General features: G+C 48.1%; 1 protein-coding gene across 1 annotated transcript in view; it reads right to left on the bottom strand.

Moving 5' to 3' along the window:
- The window catches only part of LOC142304356 (complement C3-like), a 122,260-nt gene extending 98,742 nt beyond the window's left edge, over nt 1-23,518 (bottom strand). Inside the window, exons 1-4 of the mRNA XM_075346660.1 lie at nt 23,378-23,518; nt 18,565-18,757; nt 16,536-16,698; nt 7,998-8,068 (exon numbers count right to left, since the gene is read on the bottom strand). Coding sequence (XP_075202775.1) covers nt 7,998-8,068; nt 16,536-16,698; nt 18,565-18,757; nt 23,378-23,445 — 495 coding nt within the window. The 5' untranslated portion in view covers nt 23,446-23,518. The remainder of the gene's footprint in view (nt 1-7,997; nt 8,069-16,535; nt 16,699-18,564; nt 18,758-23,377) is intronic.
- Between the last annotated feature and the right edge of the window lie 325 nt (nt 23,519-23,843).

The raw sequence follows: 23,843 nt of genomic DNA, 5'->3' as shown, positions 1-23,843 counted from the left end.
CTGCTGCTCGGTGGTGGCTCGAGCGGTGGGCCGGATCCCGGGGACTCGAGCGGCGCTCCTCGCCCGTGAGTGAAAAGGGGAATGATTTTGGGGATTTATTGTCCGTGACGCCACCCACGGTTGTGGTGAGGTTGTAACACCACCGCTGCTCTGGACGGGGATCCTGGGAGCGATGACAGGCAGCAGCTTGGATGTTGTTTTTCCCCTCCGTGGGTAGGGGGGTTGGTTGTCCCGGGGCCCGGTGAGGGGAGGATGGCAGGTGGGTTACGGGACCTGGTGAGGTGCAGGGTCGCGGGGGCAGCGCGGTGCCGCACGGCACGGTGGTACTCACTCAGCCAATGATGAATGCAAAGTCTCCGGTAAAACAAACGGCTGGATGGACGGGTCCCACAGACGGCTGCGGTGGTTCTTCTCCCGGTAGGTTGGCAGTGACTGCCTTTCCCTGCACCTGTGTTGTGTTCTCGGTTCTGGTGGCTTCCCACCGGTAAGCCACTCCCCAGCTTGGATGGATGCTGAGGGAGCCCCTTTTGCCCGCAGGCTCTGGCCCTGGGAACTGTAGCCTTGGCGGTGACTGTATTTCCCTTCACGGTTTGAGCTGTTGCCTTTAATTGGGTCTTGACTGCTGGGAAACCCCGGAGGTTCCCTTCGCTAACGGATTTGACCGGTTTTACGGTGACTCCAAGCCTGGTCGGGGTCCGTAGGCCCTGCCGAATGGTGCTGGCTTCTCTTCGCTCCCCGATCCGGTACCGGCGGGCCACCGCCCGTCCCCGGTCCTTACGGTTCACGTCAACCTGCATCGCCTGCAGACGGTCACCACCGTCTGCCAACCTTGCTGAGTGCCCGGGCCACACACCCGGACACGGTCAGTCTCCTCTACTACCACTTCCCTCTTTCACTCCAAAACTACACTCTGACCGCCTTTTCCCGCCTCCAGGACTGTGAACTCCTCGGTGGGTGGGGCCAACCGCCTGGCTCCACCCCCTGGTGTGGACATCAGCCCCTGGAGGGAGGCAACAAGGATATTTGTCTGACTTCGGTGTACCTAGCCGGGGTGTGGGGTGTGTTGTTGCAGTACCTGTGACGACCTGGCTTGTCCAGGGCGCCACATATGTCTCCCACTCTCCCTGTCTCTGTCACACTCTCTCCCACTCTCCCTGTCTCCCACTCTCCCTTTGCCTCACTCTCACTCTCCCTGTCTCTCTGATTCTCTCTCCCACTCTCCCTGTCTCTCTCACTCTCTCTCCCACTCTCCCTGTGTCTCACTCTCCCTGTGTCTCACTCCCACTCTCCCTGTCTCTCTCATTCTCTCTCCCACTCTCCCTGTCTCTCTCACTCTCTCTCCCACTCTCCCTGTGTCTCACTCCCACTCTCCCTGTCTCTCTCATTCTCTCTCCCACTCTCCCTGTCTCTCTCATTCTCTCTCCCACTCTCCCTGTCTCTCTCACTCTCTCTCCCACTCTCCCTGTGTCTCACGCTCCCTGTGTCTCACTCCCACTCTCCCTGTCTCTCTCACTCTCTCTCCCACTCTTCTTTTCTCCCACTCTCCCTGTCTCCTAATCTCTCCCTGTCCCACTCCCACTCTCTCTCTCTCTCCTACTTTCCCTGTCACTCTCTCTCCCACTCTCCTTGTCTGCCACGCTCCCTGTCTCCCACTCTCCTAATCTCTCCCTGTCTCATTCCCACTCTCTCTCTCTCTCCCACTTTCCCTGTCCCTCTCACTCTCTCTCCCACTCTCCCTGTCTCCCACTCTCCCTGTCTCACTACTACTCTCTTTCTCTTTCACTCTCCCTGTGTGACGCCCCTGGACTAGTCAGGTCATCACAGGGTACTGCACGCTCTTTATCTCCCAGTGCAGCACTTAACCCCCATGATTCTGGGTTCCCATCTTGCAGTACTGCCTCCACCAGCATCTACAAATCCTAGTCACACCTCGCACCACACCCTGTCAGGCACACCAGTGGGCTGCTAAGCTGGAATAGGGCCGCCCACCTAGGGGTCAGGCAGGGAGGTGGGAGGTGACAATTCAGTTGAGTGGTAACCCTCGAGCTGTCAGGAGCTCGGAGGAAGCTGGGAATTGGAGCTCCCAGGGGAGAAGCAGATTAGGTCGCAGACGGTAGTCTGGACCGGAGGAGTCGGAGACCCGGTCACGAGAGATTGGAACTGGGTGCCTGGCTAGTCTTGGAGGATAGCCAGCAGCTGCAGTTCAATAGCCAGGCTCGGACCGAAGGCATGTCGGGGTTCATAGACACTAGGTCGGGGAGAAGCTTCAAGCAATTCGGCAATTAACCTGCAGAAGACAGGGCCCATATGGACTGTTCCCACTAAGCTCAGAGATCGGGGGCACTAACGCAACGAGGGGGATAGGGTTTTCCAAGCAAAGAAGCCCACTGAAATCCCAAGCGTGAGCTCCTGATAGCAAGCTGCTCTGCTACTCATAGTAGGGAGCGGGGCCCGGAAAGCTCCAAGCTTACGGGCCTCCTAGACACTCTAAAAATACTGTGCAGAGGCAGGCCTCAGACCACCAGGCAGTGCTGCAGGGGACGGGACCCGGACGAGATCCCCAAGAGGGCAGCGGCACCCAGAGACTTGATTTACAACGTTGTCAGCATCTGCTTTCCTTCTGAGTGAGTACCTGATTAACCCCTGCAACCAGCGAGCCTGCGCTCCCCATGCAATCCATCCCACCATCCAGGGTCCCGGGGCCTTTCACTACCTGTGGAGGGTAATGTCATCTGGCTGCCCCACTCCATCACCCCGGGTACTCCCAATAGCAGTGGCAGTACTCCCTATTACCGCACACCATGGGTGGCATCACAAACGATCTAACTCCCCTGTAAACAACCCCCATCACGTTTTGGCGTGACCTCGAGCCCCCAAGTCCGGAGATCCTCGAGCCACGAGTAGCGACACCCGGATCTGAGCGGTTCGACCGCTGCTGGGGCGGGACTCGTCCGAAACACCTATCTCTCGCACTCTCTCCCCACTCTCCCTGTCTCCCACTCTCCCTGTCTCTCACTCTCTCCCTGTCTCACTCCCACGCTCTCTCTCTCCCACTTTCCCTGTCTCTCTCACTCTCTCTCCCACTCTCCCTGTCGCCCACTCTCCCTGTCGCCCACTCTCCCTGTCGCCCACTCTCCCTGTCTCCCACTCTCCCTGTTGCCAACTCACTCCCTCTCTCTCTCCCACTTTCCCTGTCTCTCTCACTCTCTCTCCCACTCTCCCTGTCTCCCAGTCTCCCACTCTCTCCCTGTCTCACTCCCACTCTCTCTCTCCCACTCGCCCTGTCTCACTCCCACTCGCCCTGTCTCTCTCACTCTCTCTCCCTGTCTCCACTCTCCTTCTTTCCCACTCTCCCCCTGTCTCACTGCCACTCTCTCTCCCACTCTCCCTCTGCCCCTCTCCTCTGACTGTCTCCCTCCCTCTCTTTTCCTGTCTCTCTCACTCTCTCTCCCACTCTCCCTGTCTCCCACTCTCTCTCTCTCTTTCTCTCCCACTTTCCCTGTGTCTCTCACTCTCTCCCACTCTCCCTGTCTCCCTGTCTCTCCCTGTCTCACTCCCACTCTCTCTCCCACTTTCCTTTTCTCTCTCACTCTGTCTCCCACTCTCCCTGTCTCCCACTCTCCCTGTCTCCCACTCTCTCCCTGTCTGACTCCCACTCTCTCTCTCTCTGTCCCACTTGCCCTGTCTCTCTCTCTCTCCCACTCGCTCTGTCTCTCTCACTCTCTATCCCTGTCTCCACTCTCCTTCTTTCCCACTCTCCCCCTGTCTCACTGCCACTCTCTCTCCCACTCTCCCTCTGCCCCTCTCCTCTGACTGTCTCCCTCCCTCTCTTTTCCTGTCTCTCTATCGCGCCTACTCACCACTGAAATCATATTACCTCACACATAAGCTTGTTATACTAAGAATGTCCTTTGACTTTGTTGCCTATAGCAACCAATCACAGCTCAGCTCCTATTAATGATCCGTAGTAAAATAGAAGCAGAGCTGTGATTGGTTGCTATAGGTCAAACAGCCAATATGTTACCTTACAAATCCAAACAGTAAGTAAGATGGGTTTTTTTTGTGAGTAACTGTAAACCCCCCCCCCTTCCCGGCAAAACGTGTTTTGGACGCAGTCGCTGACGGGGCCATTGACTATAATGGAGCAGACGGAGTCAGCGTGTGCTCTGTCTTGCACCATTTTCAGGCATATACGTTTTCCGCAGGAGGACAGCTGAACGTAGTCAAAATTTAATTTTGCCTATGAGACTGGATGTGGAAAAAAATGAACTCAGTCTTACCTACTGGGTAGGGACAGTAAGAGGTTAAGTCACCATTCCACCAGCCGCTAGACCGCTGTGATCTGTGATTGGCTGCAGTGGTTTGGGGGCTTTGGGCTGCAGATGTTTAAAATGACTGGGATGTTACAGCCAATCACAGGCTGCAGTGGTCAAGTGGATAGCGGCAGGGTGACGTCACTGTTTCAGGTCCCTGCACAGGCGGGTGCCGGTCGGTGACTACGACTGCGCTTCCTAATTTACTTGGACCAAATTTTATTTTGCTTCGATAATTCCTATAAGTTGACTCCATAACTGTAATCCTAGAGGAATGTTCTCTTTTGCTGTGGTGACCCCCAAAAAACAAATATTGCCGCTAGAGACTGTTGGCCTCTGTATTAGTTTTCCGGAATCCCTGCCTGTGTGTGGGGTGCACCGGTCTCGCTCCTTGTTTGATCACTGTGTTTTGCCATCCACCTCCATCCTTACACTCGCAGGACACAAAGGGACGAGTGACAAAGAGAAGGAGTCAGATTCCAGTAAAGTGCAAACCGGTTCCAGGTAGTGAATAGAAATGGGAGGGAGGTGTCCTGGAGGGTATACTGTGTCTTGCAAAAGTATTCACACCCCATTTGCTTTTCCCCATTTTTTTCATGTTATACTCACAGACTTGAATGGATTTTATTAAGATTTTATGTGATATACCAACAAAAGCAGCAAGTATTTGTGAAGTGTAAAGCAGATGATGCATTTGCATTCAGCCCCCTGAGTCAATACTTTGTAAGACCACCTTTGGCTGTAATTACTACTGCAAGTCTTTTGGGGTCTGTCTCTACTCTCTTTGCAGATCAAGAGGTGACATTCAGCTTCCATGTGACATTGCGCTGTGTGATAAAACTTCCCATTTTAGGGTGGCCTTTTATTGTGGCCTAAGGCACACTTGTGCAATAATAAGGCACACCTATCTAATATTAAGGCAGACCTGTGCAATAATAAGTCACACCTGTGCAATAATAAGGGACAACACCTGTGCAATAATAGGGACACCTGTGCAATAATAGCGCACACCTGTGTAATAATAAGAGACGACACCTGTGCAATAATAAGGGACACCTGTGTAATAATCAGGGACAACACCTGTGCAATAATAAGGCACACCTGTGTAATAATAAGGGACGACACCTGTGCAATAATAAGGGACACCTGTGTAATAATTAGGGACACCTGTGCAATAATAAGGCACACTTTTCCAATAATGAGGGACAATGAATGTGCAATAATAAGGCACACCTGTGCAATAATAAGGGACAACACCTGTGTAATAATAGGGACAACTGTGTAATAATGAGGGACAACACCTGTGCAATAATAAGGCACACTTGTGCAATAATAAGGGACAACATCTGTGCAATAATAGGGCACACCTCCTGTAATAATAAGGGACGACACCTGTGCAATAATAAGGGACAACACCTGTGCAATAATAGGGACACCTGTGCAATAATATTGCACACCTGTGTAATAATAAGGTACGACACCTGTGCAATAATAAGACACACCTGTGCAATAATAATGCACACCTTTGCAATAATGAGGGACAACACCTGTGCAATAATAGGAACACCTGTGCAATAATAGGGCACACCTGTGTAATAATAAGGGACAACACCTGTGCAATAATAAGGGACACCTGTGTAATAATGAGGGACAACGCTGTGAAATAATAAGGCACACCTGTGCAATAATAAGGGACAACACCTGTGCAATAATAGGGACAACTGTGTAATAATGAGGGACAATGTCGCGGGCGGAGAAGGGGACGCTGCGCTCTCCCACTGCTCGGGTTCGGCTGCCGCTGCGGCCCTCACTGCTCGGTGGCTCGAGCGATGGGCCGGATCCCGGGGACTCGAGCGGCGCTCCTCGCCCGTGAGTGAAAAGGGGATTGGTTTTGGGGATTTATTGTCCGTGACGCCACCCACGGTTGTGGTGATTGTGTGGACACCACCGCTGCTCTGTATGGGGATCCCGGGAGCGGTGACAGGGAGCAGCAGAGTTGTTAGTTCTCCCCTCCGTGGGTAGGGGTTGGTTGTCCCGGGGCCCAGTGATGGGGTAGGGATGGATGGCAGGCCGGGTGCGGGGCGTGGTGAGGTGCAGGGATGCGGGGGCAGCGCTGTGCCTTGCGGCATGGTGGTACTCACTCAGCCTGAGACGTTGACACAGTTCTCGGTAAAACACACGGCTGGAAAGACGGTTCCCACGGACGGCTGCTGTTGCTTTTCCCCGGTAGTTAACGGTGACTGTCTCTGTCCCTGCACCTTGTGTAATGTTGGTAGCGATGGGTTCCCACCGGTAACCCGCTCCCCGACTTGGATATGGGCCGGAGGAGCCCCTCTTTGCCCGCAGGCGCTGGCCCTGAGAAACTGGTGCCTTGGCGGTGGCGGTGTCTCTCTCATACGGTTGGACGGTTGCCTTCAATCGGGACTTAGTTGTTGGGAGACCCGGAGGTCCCCTTCACTGACAGATTTGGCAAATTCACGGCGACTCCTAGCCTTGCCGGGATCCGAAAGGCCCCTGCCAATGGTGCTGGCTTCTCCTTGTGTACCGGTCCGGTACCGTCGGGCCACCACCCGTCCACGGTCCTTACGGCACCTCCGATAGGCCACTCCTGCAGACGGTCACCGCCATCTGCTAACCTTGCTGTCTCGGTCCGGGGCACACACCCGGACCAACTTCAGGCTTTCAAACTGTCACTTTTTCTCTTTCACTACTTTCCCTCCTTCCACTTCAACTCCTCTCACTTGCTCCTCTACCACTCAACTCCCACTTCAACTTCAACTAGCTGCCTGGTTTTCCCGCCTCCAGGACTGTGAACTCCTCGGTGGGCGGAGCCAACCGCCTGGCCCACCCCCTGGTGTGGACATCAGCCCCTGGAGGAAGGCAACAAGGATTTCTGGTCTAGCTTAGGTGTACCTAACCGGGATGTAGGGTGTGGTGATGTCATTACCTGTGACCCCTGGCTTTCCCAGGGCGTCACAACAACACCTGTGCAATAATAAGGCACACCTGTGTAATAATCATGCTGCCTATTCAGTATCTTGATATGCCACACCTCTGAGGTGGATGGATTATTTCTGCAGATGAGAATTGATCACTAACACAGATTTAGACAAATTTGTCAACAATAGAGGAGCGAAAAAGACCTTTTGTGTAGATAGAAAAAGTCTTAGATCTTTGCGTTCAGCTCATGAAAAACAGGAGCAAAATAAAAAGTGTTGTGCTTATATTTTTGTTCAGTATAGATTTCCTACCCTGATGTGAATGAAGACAATTGTAACAAACCCTCAGCGAAGAGTTAAAAAAACGCAATAAAAATGAAGACAAAAGGGAGGTAGAGCCATCAAAGTGCTCCATCATGTCTCCAGGCATTGCGCGCTTACATTGGTCACAAATTCCTATTTTTTATCCCGATCGCTAAATGTTGAAACAAGAGGCCTCAAAGATTTAAGGAAGAAACAAAATAGATCCCTTTGGTGCACATCTGCGCTCCTGCGGTGTCCGGGGAGGATTGTTCTCCTGACTTACAGGCAGTCATAACTTGGGGACCGGTCTATGAAACGCCATTCTTAAAAATTCTGCCCCGTGGGGCGTCAGGACCATACATGGTGGGTCGCAATGATGTCACACGTGTCAGATACTGTAAGCAGGAAATGTCTAGATAAATAGAGGATTTCTCAATCTTACCGTGAACTCCACATCCACCGTGCGGGTGTCCGGCTCCAGCGAGAGGCCAGTGACGAAGAGGCGAAACAGCACTGGGGAAGACGAGAGAAGACGAGGGCGTCAGTGTGAGGGAAGGAGACTCAGTGCAGTATATACAGTGTGCCCACCCATATCCTGTCCACCACCATTAACTTGAGAACGGCGGCAGCTATAGGCATAGAAGTGGTGTCTAGGTATAGTAAAGTAGCCATGCGTTATGCAGTGAAACCACCTATAGCGCCACCTGGTGGAAAACAACGGAGTTAGCATTTTTATCTCGAAAACGGAACGAGATAGAGAAAAAAAGGGATTTACAAAGTTGTAGGGCAGGGAAGACGAGAAAAGAGCAGCCCCTCAGTGTGAGGGAAGACTCAGTGCAGTATATATATCTAATATATAAGCTGAGTGTATGTGTGTATGTCCACTAAAGGAATCCGCACCGTCACATTTAAAATCACCAAATTTTGCACAGACACCTCATGTGACTCAGGGAACGTCATAGACTATGTTTTGAAGGGAAAATTTAACCAGTTACTCTACAAAAATCCTGCCTCTATTAAAGTGAATGAAGCCTGGAACTACTGGTTATTAATAGCAGCTGTGATTGGTTGCTATAGGAACAAAATAAATAGTATAAGAAGCTTATGTGTGAGGTAATAAGATGTTGGTGGTGAGAGGGATAGAGAGAGACAGAAAGACACAGACAGTTAAAGAGACAGACAGAGGCAGACAGACAGGGAAAGAAACAGACAGAGAAAGAGACAGAGACAAGTAAAGAGACAGGGAAAGAGACAGAGACAGATGGGGAAAGTAACAGATGGGGAAAGAGACAGACAGGGAAAGAGACAGGCACAAGTAAAGAGACAGGGAAAGAGACAGAGACAGACAGGGAAAAAGTCAGACGGGGAACGAGACAGACGGGGAAGGAGACAAACGGGGAACGAGACAAACGGGGAAAGAGACAGATGGGAAAAGAGACAGACGGGGAAAGAAATAGACAGGGAATGAGACAGAATGGTAACAAAACAGAAAGGGAACGAGACAGACCGGGAACGAGACAGATGGTGAAAGAGACAGATGGTGAAAGAGACAGACCTGTAACGAGACAGACCTGGAACAACACAGACCTGGAACAAGACAGATGGGGAAAGAGACTCACAGACAGATAGAGAGAAAAAGACAGACAGAGATAGAGAGAGACTGACAGAGATAGAGACAGATACAGATATAGAGACAGACAGACACAGAGATAGAGACAAAAAGAGAGACTGATACAGAGAGAGACAGAGACACTGATACAGAGACAGACAGACAGAGGCAGACATAGAGTGGGAGAGAGACAGAGAGACAGTTACTATCCCCGGCAACGCCGGGTACTACAGCTAATCTAATATGTAAAGCTGAGTGTATGTGTGTGTGTTTGTGTGTGTGTATGTGTGTGTGTGTGTGTGTGTATGGCCGCTAAAGGAATCCGTACCATCACATTTACAATCACAAAATTTTGCACAGACGCCTCATGTGACTCAGGGAACGTCATAGACTATGTTTTGAAAATTTAACTCCGCGCTTTACAGTTACTCTCCAGAAAACCTGCTAACATTAAAGTGAATGGAGCTGCGAGCTACAGGTCATTAAAAGGAGCTGTGATTTGTTGCTATAGGAACAAAATAAACTGTTAGTATAAGAAGCTTATGTTGAGAGGTAATAAGATGTTGGTGGGGAGATGGATAGAGAGACAGAAAGAGACAGACAGAGAGAGACAGGGAATGAGACAGAGAGACAGACAGAGAGAGTGAGGGAGACAAGGAAAGAGAGACAGACACAGACAGACAGACAAGTAAAGAGGCAGACAAACACAGACAGACAGGGAAAGAGACAAGCAGAGAGACAGACAGAGACAGACAGGGAAAGAGACATAGACAGGGAAAGATACAGGGAAAGAGACAGAGACAGGGAAAGAGACAGACGGGGAAAGAGACAAGAGACAGGGAAAGAGGCAGACACAAGTAAAGAGACAGGGAAAGAGACAGGGAAAGAGACAGAGAAAGACATGGAAAGAGTCAGACGGGGAATGAGACAGACGGGGAATGAGACAGACGGGGAACGAGACAGGCGGGGAACGAGACAGGCGGGGAAAGAGACAGGCGGGGAAAGAGACAGGCGGGGAAAGAGACAGACGAGGAAGGAGACAGACGGGGAAAGAGTCAGAGAGACACAGATAGAGACAGACAGACACAGAGATAGAGAGAGACAGAGATAGAGAGAGACAGACAGACAGAGAGATAGACACAGACAGACAGACATGGATAGAGACAGAGACACACATGGATAGAGAAAGACACACAGACAGACAGAGACAGAAAGGGAAAGAGATAGAGAGAGATACAGACAGAGAGACAGACACATAGAGACGGACACATAGACACTGACACACAGACAGAAAGAGACAGACATAGACTGGGAGAGAGACCGAGACTGTTACTATCCTGGGCAATGCCAGGTAGTACAGCTAGTATATATATATAAATATATATATATATATATATATAAAAAGAACACTGGAAATACTGGAATGACACTGAAATCTACTCTCCAGTAGAGTTGAGCGCGGTTCGTGGTTCGTGGTTCTCCAGTTCGCGGCTCGAGTGATTTTGGGGCCTGTTCTAGATCGAACTAGAACTCGAGCTTTTTGCAAAAGCTCGATAGTTCTAGAAACGTTCGAGAACGGTTCTAGCAGCAAAAAACCAGCTAAATCCTAGCTTGGTTTCTGCTGTAATAGTGTAAGTCACTCTGTGAATCACACTATTATGACATTTCAGTGTATAGTGTGCGTGAACAGCGCCTTCAGATCACTGCTGTTTCTATAATGGCGATCGCCATTTTTTTTTTCTTGTCTTCCTTCCCTAAGCGCGCGCGTCTTGTGGGGCGGGCCAGCATGTCAGCCAATCCCAGACACACACACAGCTAAGTGGACTTTGAGCCAGAAAAGCAACGGCATGTGTGATAGGATCTGCATGTCACATGTCCCTGCATTATAAAACCGGACATTTTCTTCCAGGACGCCATTATCTGCCTTCTGCGTCTTTGGTGTCAGACATCACTGTCGCAGTTCCGTCCTCCTGAGTCCTATCGCCGATACAGCTGTATACGCTCCATACACAGCGTTAGACAGCTTAGGGAGAGCACTTTATAGCAGTCCTTTTAAGGGCTCAAACCGGCAGGGTCAGAGCCATAGGTGACAGGTCCTGAAAACAGCGCCAGCGTCTGTGCAGCCAAGGTCAGGGATTTCCTCCCTGCATTTCCCTATTAGGAGGGATAGAAAGGCAGGCTTCCATTCCTCTACCCAGAGCCCCAAAATCCTGGCACTGTACCCTCGTGTCCTCTGCATACTCCAACTCATTATAACTAAGCCATTATACTAGCAAACACTCAGTGTACCTAGTGGCATCCTATCTGTGGCTATTGGACTTTGCTATAGTCCCACTAGTGCAAAGACATTTGCAGAGCGCGTCTGCCTGCATTGCACACTCCAACTCATAACTAAGCCATTATACTAGCAAACACTCAGTGTACCTAGTGGCATCCTATACGTGGCTATTGGACTTTGCTATAGTCCCACTAGTGCAAAGACATTTGCAGAGCGCATCTGCCTGCGTTGCACACTCCAACTCATATAACTAAGCCATTATACTAGCAATTTTTGCTGCCAGTTTAAGGGCCGTAGTTGCATTGTCAGGGATAGTTATTGTTGTTTATTCTGCTGTTAATAAAGATAGACTACCGCTGCAATCTACACCACCTCTCAATTTTTACTACCACATTTTCAGTGCACAATCTTGTCGCAATCAACATGAGTGGAAAAATGACAGATGCTGGTGGAAAGGGGAAGAGGCGTGGTGGAAAAGGAAAAAAAGGGTTTGTCCGTGGGGAAGGTGGCAAAGCTCCATTATCATCTGCTGAAGATAGACCATCTACCAGCAAAAGTAAGATGTCTACTACTTACCGTGGACAATCCGATGTGCTCCCTTTTTTACGGACACGAACAACAGGAAGAAAGGTAGATGATGGGCAAAAAAGGAAAATGCTTGAATGGATCTCAAGTGGTCCAACTAGTGCCCTCTCAGCCACTTCAAGTACTGCATCCAAAAAACACCATTCCTCTGAGTTGTCATCCCAATCACACTTGATTTCTCCCAGCTCTGAAGTCTCCATCAGCCCTGCACAGTATGGTGGAACTGAGATGGCTGAGTCCGCAGAGCTGTTCAGTCACACTATAACCTGGGAATCAGAGGTCTGCTCCCAAGCTACAGTGAGTACAGAACAGGAAATGGTCTGCAGTGATGCCCAGAACCTTTGTGACTCTGATTCAGGCCGTGAGGACCAAGTTTCTGAGCATAATGTTGACCCTTTGTCACAAACTGTAACACCTGTGGTTATAGACAATGAGGAACATACTGATGAAGATGAGACGCAGATACCCGATTGGGATGACAACTTAAATATTCGGTCAGGGCAAGAAGAGGCTCGGTCTGAGGGGGAGGGGAGAGAAACACAACAATTGATGATGAAGTTCTAGATCCCACCTACTGTCAACCCACAGTCAGGCACTCGAGGAGGTCAACAGAGGTGGTGGAGGAGGATGCAACCGACGACGAAGTTACCTTGCGCCTTCCTGGACAGAGTCGGAGCACTGGTAGCACGTCTACAACTGCATCCTCAGCCACCACTCTGCCTATGAGCATTATTCGGGGTGGATCAACAGGTCGCATGGCCTCTAAGCCTTGCCTAGCCTGGTCCTTTTTTGACATAGCAAAAGATCGCCCAAATTATGTGATCTGTAAACTTTGTCATGATTCTCTTAGTAGAGGTCAAAACCTCAGCAGTTTGACAACTTCTTCCATGAATCGTCACATGAATAAATATCATAGGTCCCGGTGGGAAGCTCACTGTGCTGCAATGCGGCCTAGCGGAGCGAACCATCCACCGCCTGCCCCTTCCAGTGCATCCGCGCGCTCTTCATCTTCTAGGACTGTGGGGACAGCTGTCACACCTGTTTTTCCACGCAAAACTTCCACCACTGTAACCGCAACAGGCAGTTTGCTTGGTAGGTCGTCAGTTGGTTTGGAAGGGGAAACAAGTGAGTGTGTACAGCTCTCTCAGACATCGATAGCACCAACGTTGGATGAAGGCAACATCATGTCTCCGCCTGCACTTTCCTCACAAACCTGCATTTTTCCAGGGACACCCTACTCAACACCGTCTACACACAGCAGCCAGATCTCTGTCCCTCAGATGTGGTCAAATAAAAGGCCACTTCCTCCGACCCATGACAAAGCTAAGAGGTTGACTCTATCCCTCTGTAAGCTGTTGGCTACCGAAATGCTGCCTTTCCGCCTAGTGGACACACAGGATTTTAGAGACCTTATGTCTGTCGCTGTGCCCCAGTACCAGATGCCTAGTCGCCACTACTTCTCTAAGAAAGGTGTGCCCGCGCTACACCAGCATGTCGCACACAACATCACCGCTTCCTTGAGAAACTCTGTGTGTGAACGGGTGCATTTCACCACCGATACTTGGACCAGTAAGCATGGACAGGGACGTTACATGTCGCTGACTGGGCACTGGGTAACTATGGTGATAGATGGTGAAGGGTCTGCTGCACAAGTCTTGCCGTCCCCACGACTTGTGTGTCAATCCTCTGTCTGTCCTAGTTCCGCCACTGCTTCTGCATCCTCCACCTCATCTGGGTCCTCCACCTCCGCCCCAAGCCTGCCTGGTCAGGCCACCAGCGTTCTCACTGCGCAGAAGGAATCACGCACGCCTCATTACTATGCTGGCAGCAGAGCGCAACGGCATCAGGCGGTCTTTAGCTTGACATGTCTTGGGAATAAGAGTCACACAGCTGAGGAGTTGTGGTCAGCTCTGCGGTCCGAGTTTAATAAATGGTTGTCTCCACTCAACCTGCAGCCTGGTAAGGCCGTGTGCGACAATGCTGCAAACCTGGGTGCGGCCCTTCGCCTGGGCAAGGTGACACACGTACCTTGTATGGCTCACGTGTTGAACCTTGTCGTCCAGCAATTTTTAACACACTATCCCGGCCTAGATGGCCTTCTGAACAGGGCACGAAAACTGTCTGCTCACTTCCGCCGTTCAAGCGCCGCAGCAGAGCGACTTGCATCGCTCCAGAAGTCTTTCGGCCTGCCGGTTCATCGCCTGAAATGCGATGTGGCGACACGCTGGAATTCAACTCTCCACATGTTACAGCGACTGTGGCAGCACCGCCGTGCCCTGGTGCAATACGTCATGACGTATAGCCTGGGCCAACGAGATGCAGAGGTGGGGCAGATCACCCTGATGGAGTGGTCTCAGATCAAGGACCTATGCACCCTTCTGCACAGTTTCGACATGGCGACGAATATGTTTAGCGCTGACAATGCCATTATCAGAATGACGATTCCAGTCATTTACATGCTGGAGCACACGCTAAACACTATTCGGAGTCAGGGGGTGGGACAACATGAAGGGGAGGAACTACAGGAGGATTCATATGCGCAAGGGACAACAACATCACCAAGGTCCAGACGTTCATCATCACCAACGCGGCAGGCATGGTACCATGGGGGACAGGGATCGACAAGGGCGCATAGTAGCAGGCGAAATGTTGAGCAAGGTGCAGGAGAACATGAAGAAATGGAGGACGAACTGTCCATGGACATGGAAGACTCAGCGGATGAGGGAGACCTTGGTCAAATTTCAGTTGAAAGAGGTTGGGGGGAGATGTCAGAGGAAGAAAGAACGGGTAGCACCTCTATGCCACAAACACAGCATGGACTTGGTCCGCATGGCTGCGCAAGACACATGAGCGCCTTCTTGCTGCACTACCTCCAACATGACCCTCGTATTGTCAAAATTAGAAGTGATGATGACTACTGGATTGCCACACTATTAGATCCCCGGTACAAGTCCAAATTTTGTGACATAATTCCAGCCATAGAAAGGGACGCACGTATGCAGGAGTATCAGCAGAAGCTGTTACTCGATCTTAGCTCGGCTTTTCCACCAAACAACCGTGCAGGTGCAGGGAGTGAATCTCCCAGTTGTAACTTGACAAACATGGGACGGTCTCGTCATCTTCAACAGTCTACCCGTACCAGTAGCACCGTATCTGGTGCTGGTAACAGCAATTTTATGGAATCTTTTCATAATTTTTTTAGACCCTCTTTTGCAAGGCCACCAGAGACAACAAGTCTGACACATAGTCAACGGCTGGAGAGGATGATACAGGAGTATCTCCAAATGAACATCGATGCCATGACTTTGCAAATAGAGCCTTGCTCCTTTTGGGCTTCAAACCTAGAAAAATGGCCAGAGCTCTCCAGTTACGCCTTGGAGATTTTGTCGTGTCCAGCTGCCAGCGTTGTCTCTGAACGTGTCTTCAGTGCGGCTGGGTGTGTGCTGACAGATAAGCGCACGCGTCTGTCCAGTGACAATGTGGACAGACTAACGTTCATCAAAATGAACAAGTCATGGATCCAGAAGGAATTTACTACCCCTGTGTCATCCTGGGGAGAGTAAATGCTTGTGGATTTGGAATGTGCTTGATGCAAATCAAAACATCCTGTTTGCAACTAGGGCCCAACTGCTGCCACTGATGGGGTGGGTGTCTGTGTGGCCCAATTTTTGGAAAAAAGGGAGACTCCGCTTAAAGTAACCCTTGCTTACATTGTTTTTAAAAGAAGCCAAGATGAACAGAGCTGGGATCAGGAAAGACTTTGCTACCTACCCTGGTGTCATGCTGGGGACGGATAAGAATGGCGTATTTTTGAATGTGCTTGATGCAAATCTAGCTGTGAATTGTACAACTGGGGCACAACTGCTGCCACTGAATGGGTGGGTGTGTGGGGCCCAATTTTTGGAAAAAAAGGGAGACTACGCTTGGAGTCACCTTGCGGTGTTTTACATGATTTTAGAAGGGCGTGCCATGCCTATATCTGTGTGTCCTCCTGTTTTTCCTTGTCCAGCTGTTTTGTTTTCGCATGAGTATATGTCCTTGTCACTTTCCCATGTGTTGTGAGTTGTTTGTCACCTTTTGGACACCTTTGAGGGTGTTTTCTAGGTGTTTTTCTGTGTTTGTGATTGCCTGCCATTGTTTCCTATGCAGTTCGAGTTCGGTTCGTCGAACGTTCGACGAGCCGAACTCGAACAGGACCTCCGTTCGGCGAACCGACCTCGAGCCGAACCGGGAACGGTTCGCTCATCTCTACTCTCCAGTCACATCCAAAGCTAAACTGGTTGTACTCCAGCCACATACGCCACCTTGTTTTGGTCACTGGCAAGCACTGACAGAGACAAGTCAGGTTGAGGGTCGTATGGTCTGACAAACATAATAACAGCTGAGGGCCCCCCATAGAGAAAATCACCAATAGCCAGAACCAGGACAGCATCCTGAAACCAAAGGATCTCTGAAGCCACACAAACAGTGTCTGCTGACCAGGCCCAGCACACGGCGGCCGCCCCCACCTGTAGACCCCGGGGTGTAGATGGGCTTGTCAGTCTGTATGAAGATGTAGCCAGTGTGGAACGACAGCAGCACAACTTTCTGGAGACTGCACTTTTCTGACCTCACCGACACCGAGACAAACTGCTTCTTCTTAGGCTCCTTCTGAAAATGTGTAGCGGAAATCTAGGAAGGTAAAAACACAGGAATGGATGGCAGTCAGCGAGGGGAAAAGGAGACATTTTGCACATGTGGCAGTATTATAGTAGTTATATTCTTGTACATAGGGGCAGTATTATAGTAGTTATATTCTTGTACATAGGGACAGTATTATAGTAGTTATATTCTTGTACATAGGAGCAGTATTATAGTAGTTATATTCTTGTACATAGGGGCAGTATTATAGTAGATATATTCTTGTACATAGGGGGCAGTATTATAGTAGTTATATTCTTGTACATAGGGGCAGTATTATAGTAGTTATATTCTTGTACATAGGGGGCAGTATTATAGTAGTTATATTCTTGTACATAGGGGCAGTATTATAGTAGTTATATTCTTGTACAAAGGGGGCAGTATTATAGTAGTTATATTCTTGTACATAGGGGCAGTATTATAGTAGTTATATTCTTGTACAAAGGGGGCAGTATTATAGTAGTTATATTCTTGTACATAGGGAGCAGTATTATAGTAGTTATATTCTTGTATATATGAGCAGTATTATAGTAGTTATATTCTTGTACATAGGGGCAGTATTATAGTAGTTATATTCTTGTACAAAGGGGGCAGTATTATAGTAGTTATATTCTTGTATATAGGGACAGTATTATAGTAGTTATATTCTTGTACATAGGTGCAGTATTATAGTAGTTATATTCTTGTACATAGGGGGCAGTATTATAGTAGTTATATTCTTGTACATAGGTGCAGTATTATAGTAGTTATATTCTTCTACATAGGGGGCAGTGTTATAGTAGTTATACTCTTGTACATAGGAGCAGTATTATAGTAGTTATATTCTTGTACATAGGGGCAGTATTATAGTAGTTATATTCTTGTACATAGGGGCAGTATTATAGTAGTTATATTCTTGTACATAGGAGGCAGTATTATAGTAGTTATATTCTTGTACATAGGGGGCAGTATTATAGTAGTTATATTCTTGTACATAGGGGCAGTATTATAGTAGTTATATTCTTGTACATAGGGGGCAGTATTATAGTAGTTATATTCTTGTACATAGGAGGCAGTATTATAGTAGTTATATTCTTGTACATAGGAGCAGTATTATAGTAGTTATATTCTTGTACATAGGGAGCAGTATTATAGTAGTTATATTCTTGTATATAGGAGGCAGTATTATAGTAGTTATATTCTTGTATATAGGAGGCAGTATTATAGTAGTTATATTCTTCTACATAGGGGGCAGTATTATAGTAGTTATACTCTTGTACATAGGAGCAGTATTATAGTAGTTATATTCTTGTACATAGGGGCAGTATTATAGTAGTTATATTCTTGTACATAGGGGGCAGTATTATAGTAGTTATATTCTTGTACATAGGGGCAGTATTATAGTAGTTATATTCTTGTACATAGGGGCAGTATTATAGTAGTTATATTCTTGTACATAGGGGGCAGTATTATAGTAGTTATATTCTTGTACATAGGAGGCAGTATTATAGTAGTTATATTCTTGTACATAGGAGCAGTATTATAGTAGTTATATTCTTGTACATAGGGGCAGTATTATAGTAGTTATATTCTTGTATATAGGGGGCAGCATTATAGTAGTTATATTCTTGTACATAGGGGGCAGTATTATAGTAGTTATATTCTTGTACATAGGAGCAGTATTATAGTAGTTATATTCTTGTACATAGGAGCAGTATTATAGTAGTTATATTCTTGTACATAGGGACAGTATTATAGTAGTTATACTCTTGTACATAGGGGCACTATTATAGTAGTTATATTTTTGTATACACAGTGTATGTATCATTTTGTATATAAATATGGACTCTATTCACCACAGTGGTCTTATCTTCTCACCTTTATATTCACTTTCTCTATGAAGCCATTAGCACTGTTTAAAGTAACCTTGGTCTTGGCTATTTCTAGCACTTTCTGAGGAAAGTCTTGTATGGTGATTTCAGCCTCGAAGGGATCTTTTTGTAGCTGAGCATCCAGCACGATGGTCTCCTCCACCTCCACGTGCAGGAAGCTGGGCATGATGAGGGCACATCTGTTGGCAGAGAGGAACCATCAATGTGAGATGTGACAGACGTGGACTTCGCCAGAACCAAGTTTTGAGTATTTGAGGAGAATTTGGAGAGTTTCTGCTAAAAAAAAATCAGAGTGAAAATATGCTACCTCAAACTCAGTTTTTGGAGCACAAACTCTCCAAGTCTACTCATAACCTTAAGTCTCAAAGTTTTGAGAATTTTTAGGTTGTAATGTAGCTATGAAGTACAACACGAATTGCTACATGTGTATAAAATTAGAACCACAATCAGCAAATAAATGCAGCCCAAAAACTACAGTCAGTACATGAATGCAGCACCAGAACCACCATCAGTACATAAATTCAGCACAAAAACTACCAGTACTTGATTGCAGAACCATAAACACCATCAGTTCATGAATTCAGCACAAAAACTACCGTCAGTACATGAATGCAGCACCCAAAATACCGTCAGTACATGAATGCAGCACCAGAACCACCATCAGTACATGAATACAGCACCAGAACGACCATCAGTACATAAATACACTGTCAGAAACATAGTCAGTACATGAATATAGTACAGAACCACAGTCAGTACATGGAGGCAGCACCAGAACCACCATCAGTATATGATATTGTACAGATCCACAGTCAGTAAACCACAGTCAGTACATGAATGAAGTGCCAGAACCACCATCAGTACATAAATGTTGCACCAGAACTACCAAGAGTACATAAATGCAGTGCCAGAAGCACCCTTAGTAAATATATACTTTATCAAGCTTAATACAGCAATCAATTGATTGTCAGGTTTGCCCCATCCCCACATATGTTTCACTTGACCATACAGTGGGGAAAAAAACTATTTAGTCAGCCACCAATTGTGCAAGTTCTTCCAATTAAAAAGATGAGATTTGCCTGTAATTGACATCATAGGTGACCACAACTATGAGAGACAAAATGAGAAAACAAATCCAGAAAATCACCGCGTCTGATTTGGCAAGATTTTATTTGACAATTACGGTGGAAAATAAGTATTTAGTCACCTAAAAACAAGATTTCTGCCTCTCACAGTCCTGTTAAGGCCTAAGCCACACGGCGAGAAAATCGGTGCGATAAAACATCGCATTCCACTTGGACCAATATTAGCCTGTGTGTCAGCACACATGAGCGATTATTTTCTCAGCCCTAATCGGACCGAGAAAACAATCGCAGCATGCTGCGATTGTAATGCGAGACTCTTTTCCCTCGCACCCATTCAAGTCTATGGGGCGAGAGAATAATTGCACTGCACTCGCGGTACACCGGTGTACCGTGAGTGCAGTGCGAGAATGGCAATAGCCGGCTACGGAGAAGAGAGGGAGAGAAATCCTTCCCTCCCCTCCTCAGTGCTGTCCCGCCCCTCCTCAGAGCTGGCCTGTCCCCCGCAGCTGAGGTCCGCTCGCACACTCGGACCTTAGTTGCAGGGATGCTAGGATGACACTCGGCTCTGCTGTACTGCCAGCGTGAGCCGAGTGCCATGCGAGCACTACACTAGTGCCCCGTGTGGCCCTGGCCTTATTCTTCTTTAAGAGGCTCCTCTGTCCTCCACTCACTACCTGTAGTCATGGCTCATGTTTGAACTTATTATCAGTATAAAAGACACCTGACCACAATCTCAAACAGTCACACTCCAAACTCCACTATGGTGAAGACCAAAGAGCTGTCGAAGGACACCAGAAACAAAATTGTAGCCCTGCACCAGGCTGGGAATACTGAATCTGCAATTGGCAAGCAGCTTGGTGTGATGAAATCAACTGTGGAAGCAATAATAGGAAAATAGAAGACATACAAGACCACTGATAATCTCTGTTGAGCTGAGGCTCCACGCAATATCTCACCCTGTGGGGTCAAAATGATCACAAGAACGGTGAGCAAAAATCCCAGAACCAAACGGGGGGACCTAGTGAATGACCTGCATAGAGATGGGACCACCGTAACAAAGGCTACCATTAGTAACACACTACATCGCCAGTGACTCAGAGCCTGCAGTGCCAGACGTGTTCCCCTGCTTAAGCCAGTGCATGTCCAGGCCCGTCTGCAGTCTGCTAGAGAGCATTTGGATTACCCAGAAGAGTATTGGAGAATGTCATGTGGTCTGATGAAACCAAAGTAGAACTGTTTGGTAGAAACACAACTCTTCGTTTTTGGAGGAGACAGAATGATGAGTTGCATCCAAAGAACACCATACCTACTGTGAAGCATGGGGGTGGCAACATCATGCTTTGGGGCTGTTTCTGTGCAAAGGAACCAGGACGACTGATCTGTGTACATAAAAGAATGAATGGGGCCTTGTATGAGATTTTGAGTGTAAACCTCCTTCCATCTGCAAGGGTATTGAAGATGAAACATGGCTGGGTCTTTCAGCATGATAATGATCCCAAGCACACCACCAGGGCAACGAAGGAGTGGCTTTATAAGAAGCATATCATGTCCTGGAGTGGCCTAGCCAGTCTCCAGATCTCAACCCCATAGAAAACCTTTGGAGGGAGTTTAAAGTCCGTGTTGCCCAGCGACAGGCCCAAAACATCACTGCTCTAGAGGAGATCTGCATGGAGGAATAGGCCAACATACACCAACAGTGTGTGCCAACCTTGTGAAGACAGAAAACGTTTCACCTCTGTCACTGCCAACAAAGGATATAGAACAAAATATCGAGATAAACTTTTGTTATTGACCAAATACTTATTTTCCACCAGAATTTGCAAATAAAATCTTCCAAATCAGACGCAGTGATGTTTCTGGATTTGTTTTCTCATTTTGTCTCTCATAGTTGTGGTCACCTATGATGTCACTTACAGGCAAATCTCATCTTTATAAGGGGGAGAACGCGCACAATTGGGGGCTGAATAATTACTTTTTTCCCTATTGTACAATTCCCAGTATGTCCTTAACAATGTTAAGGAGATACTGGGAGTTGTTACCAGCCATTATCAGACCATACAGGAACCACAGTGCTGATGAGATGCAGACTGGATCAGAAATAAACATATACATCCAGGTACCTTAAGGGTGACTTCATCTCTAACATAATCTCCGGTTGGACTCGTCTCCATTCCTTTTTTCTCCATGTAGGACAGATACGACGATGAGGTCTTACGCCGAGAGCTCGTCTTTCAAGATTTCCATCTTCTATGGCATCCAAAAGCTCTTCCTGACACAGTGGCCTTAGAAAAAAAAGTATCATTATACTGCCCCAGAAATATAAATATCTCTCATGCGGCACCCCATTTATATAATTGCTCCTCACTGTGCTTCCTTCACAAAATATGCTCCCACACTGCCCCTCTACATAACATCCCCCACACTGCTCCTATCCGTAATGTCTTCCCCACACTGCCCCTTTCTATAGTATCCCCCCACACTGCCCCTCTCCATAATAACCTCCACACTGCCCCTCTCCATAATATGCCCACACTGTCGTTCCCTATAATATGCCCCACACTGCCCATCTCCATAATATCCCCCACACTGCCTCTCTCTATAATATCCCCCATACTGCCCTTCTCCATAATATCTCCTACGCAGCCCCTCTTCATAATATCCCCCACACTGCCCCTCTTCATAATATCTCCCACACAGCCCCTCTTCACAATGTCTCCCCACACACTGCCTCACTCTATAATGTCCCCCCAAACTGTCTCTCTGCATAATGTCCACCCCATGCTATACAATGCCCCCTTTCACAATCCCCTCTAATTGCCCCATAAAGTTCCTCTTTGCCCAATAATGTCTCAAATCGATCCATAATGTCCCTGTTTACGCCATGTGTCCCAAAATGTCCTCCATTCCTTCATAATGTTCCTATATCTCAAAAATATCCTCCTTTTCCCCTACAGCTTTATAATATTCTCTCTTTATCCATGTCCGCAAAGCTCCATAATATCCCCATTGCTCCATGTCCTCCATAGCTCCATAATACTATATATGCCCAATGCTTCATGTCACCCACAGCTCCATAATACTATATATGCCCAATGCTTCATGTCCCCCACAGCTCCATAATACTATATATGCCCATAGCTCCATGTCACCCACAGCTCTGTAATATCCCCACAGCTCCACAATGTCCCCCATAGCTCCAAGTCCCCCACAGCTCCATAATGTCCGCCATAGCTCCATGTCACCCACAGCTTCATAAGCCCATAATATCCCCCATTGCTCCATAATAGTAACATCAATCTTGATGCACAGTTCATCTTCGGCTCCTCCTGGTGTGCTTACCAGTGCCCGCCACGTCCTCGCCACCTCTGCGGCCCCGGCGCCACCATCAGCGTGATGATGTCAGCAGCGTGGTGACCTCATCACGCTGCTGATATTCAGGGTGACGGCTGACGACCGCTCGTCTGCCCCAGTACCATCACCACAGTGTTCAAATGTATTTGTGTCTGAAAGAGGAAGAAGGAAGCGGCGTCTCCCGGACAGGTCCGCGAGCCGCAGAAAACCTTTTGGCGGAGTCCATAGCCACAATACTATTCTATTATGCTAAATACATGAAACTTTACCACCACCAACATAGTGGACACCATGATAGAATTGTATAATAGACACTACAACCCCCAACATGACCTGAGGACTAGATACTCCTCCAATACTCACTGTGGCTGGGCGTAGGTTGCAGTCAGGCAGGTGAGGACCGCCAGGTACAGGACTGCTCTCCCCATCATCCCGGACGGACTCTGTGCCGCTCTTCATTCACAAAGGTTTATGTAGGATTGGACTCATTAATCAGTAACTGGGAGGAAAGCCAAAATCACAGAAAAGTACAAACTTGTGCAACACTCAACAAACAAACCGCCAGATACTGCACCCAGGGGTCCTGCACAGGGGCAGCCGGAAAGTGTCAGACCCTCCGGATGACTGCTATAATGAGCAAGGAAGAGAAAGGCAAAGTGAGAAATCACTGATCCCAAAAAATGCCACAAAATCAAATCACATCAGTCCAAAATGTCACCAAATCCCGAAATGTTACAAAATCCAAAATATCACAAAATCCCCTCCTCTCTGCCCCTCCCAAACACCAAAATATCACAAAATCCCCTCCTTTCTCCCCCTCCCAAACACC

The sequence above is a fragment of the Anomaloglossus baeobatrachus genome, chromosome 4 (assembly GCF_048569485.1).
Source record: "Anomaloglossus baeobatrachus isolate aAnoBae1 chromosome 4, aAnoBae1.hap1, whole genome shotgun sequence".
Taxonomy (NCBI): Eukaryota; Metazoa; Chordata; class Amphibia; order Anura; family Aromobatidae; genus Anomaloglossus; species Anomaloglossus baeobatrachus.
Note: the sequence above shows the minus strand (reverse complement) of the source record. Positions and strands in the feature narration are given on the sequence as shown.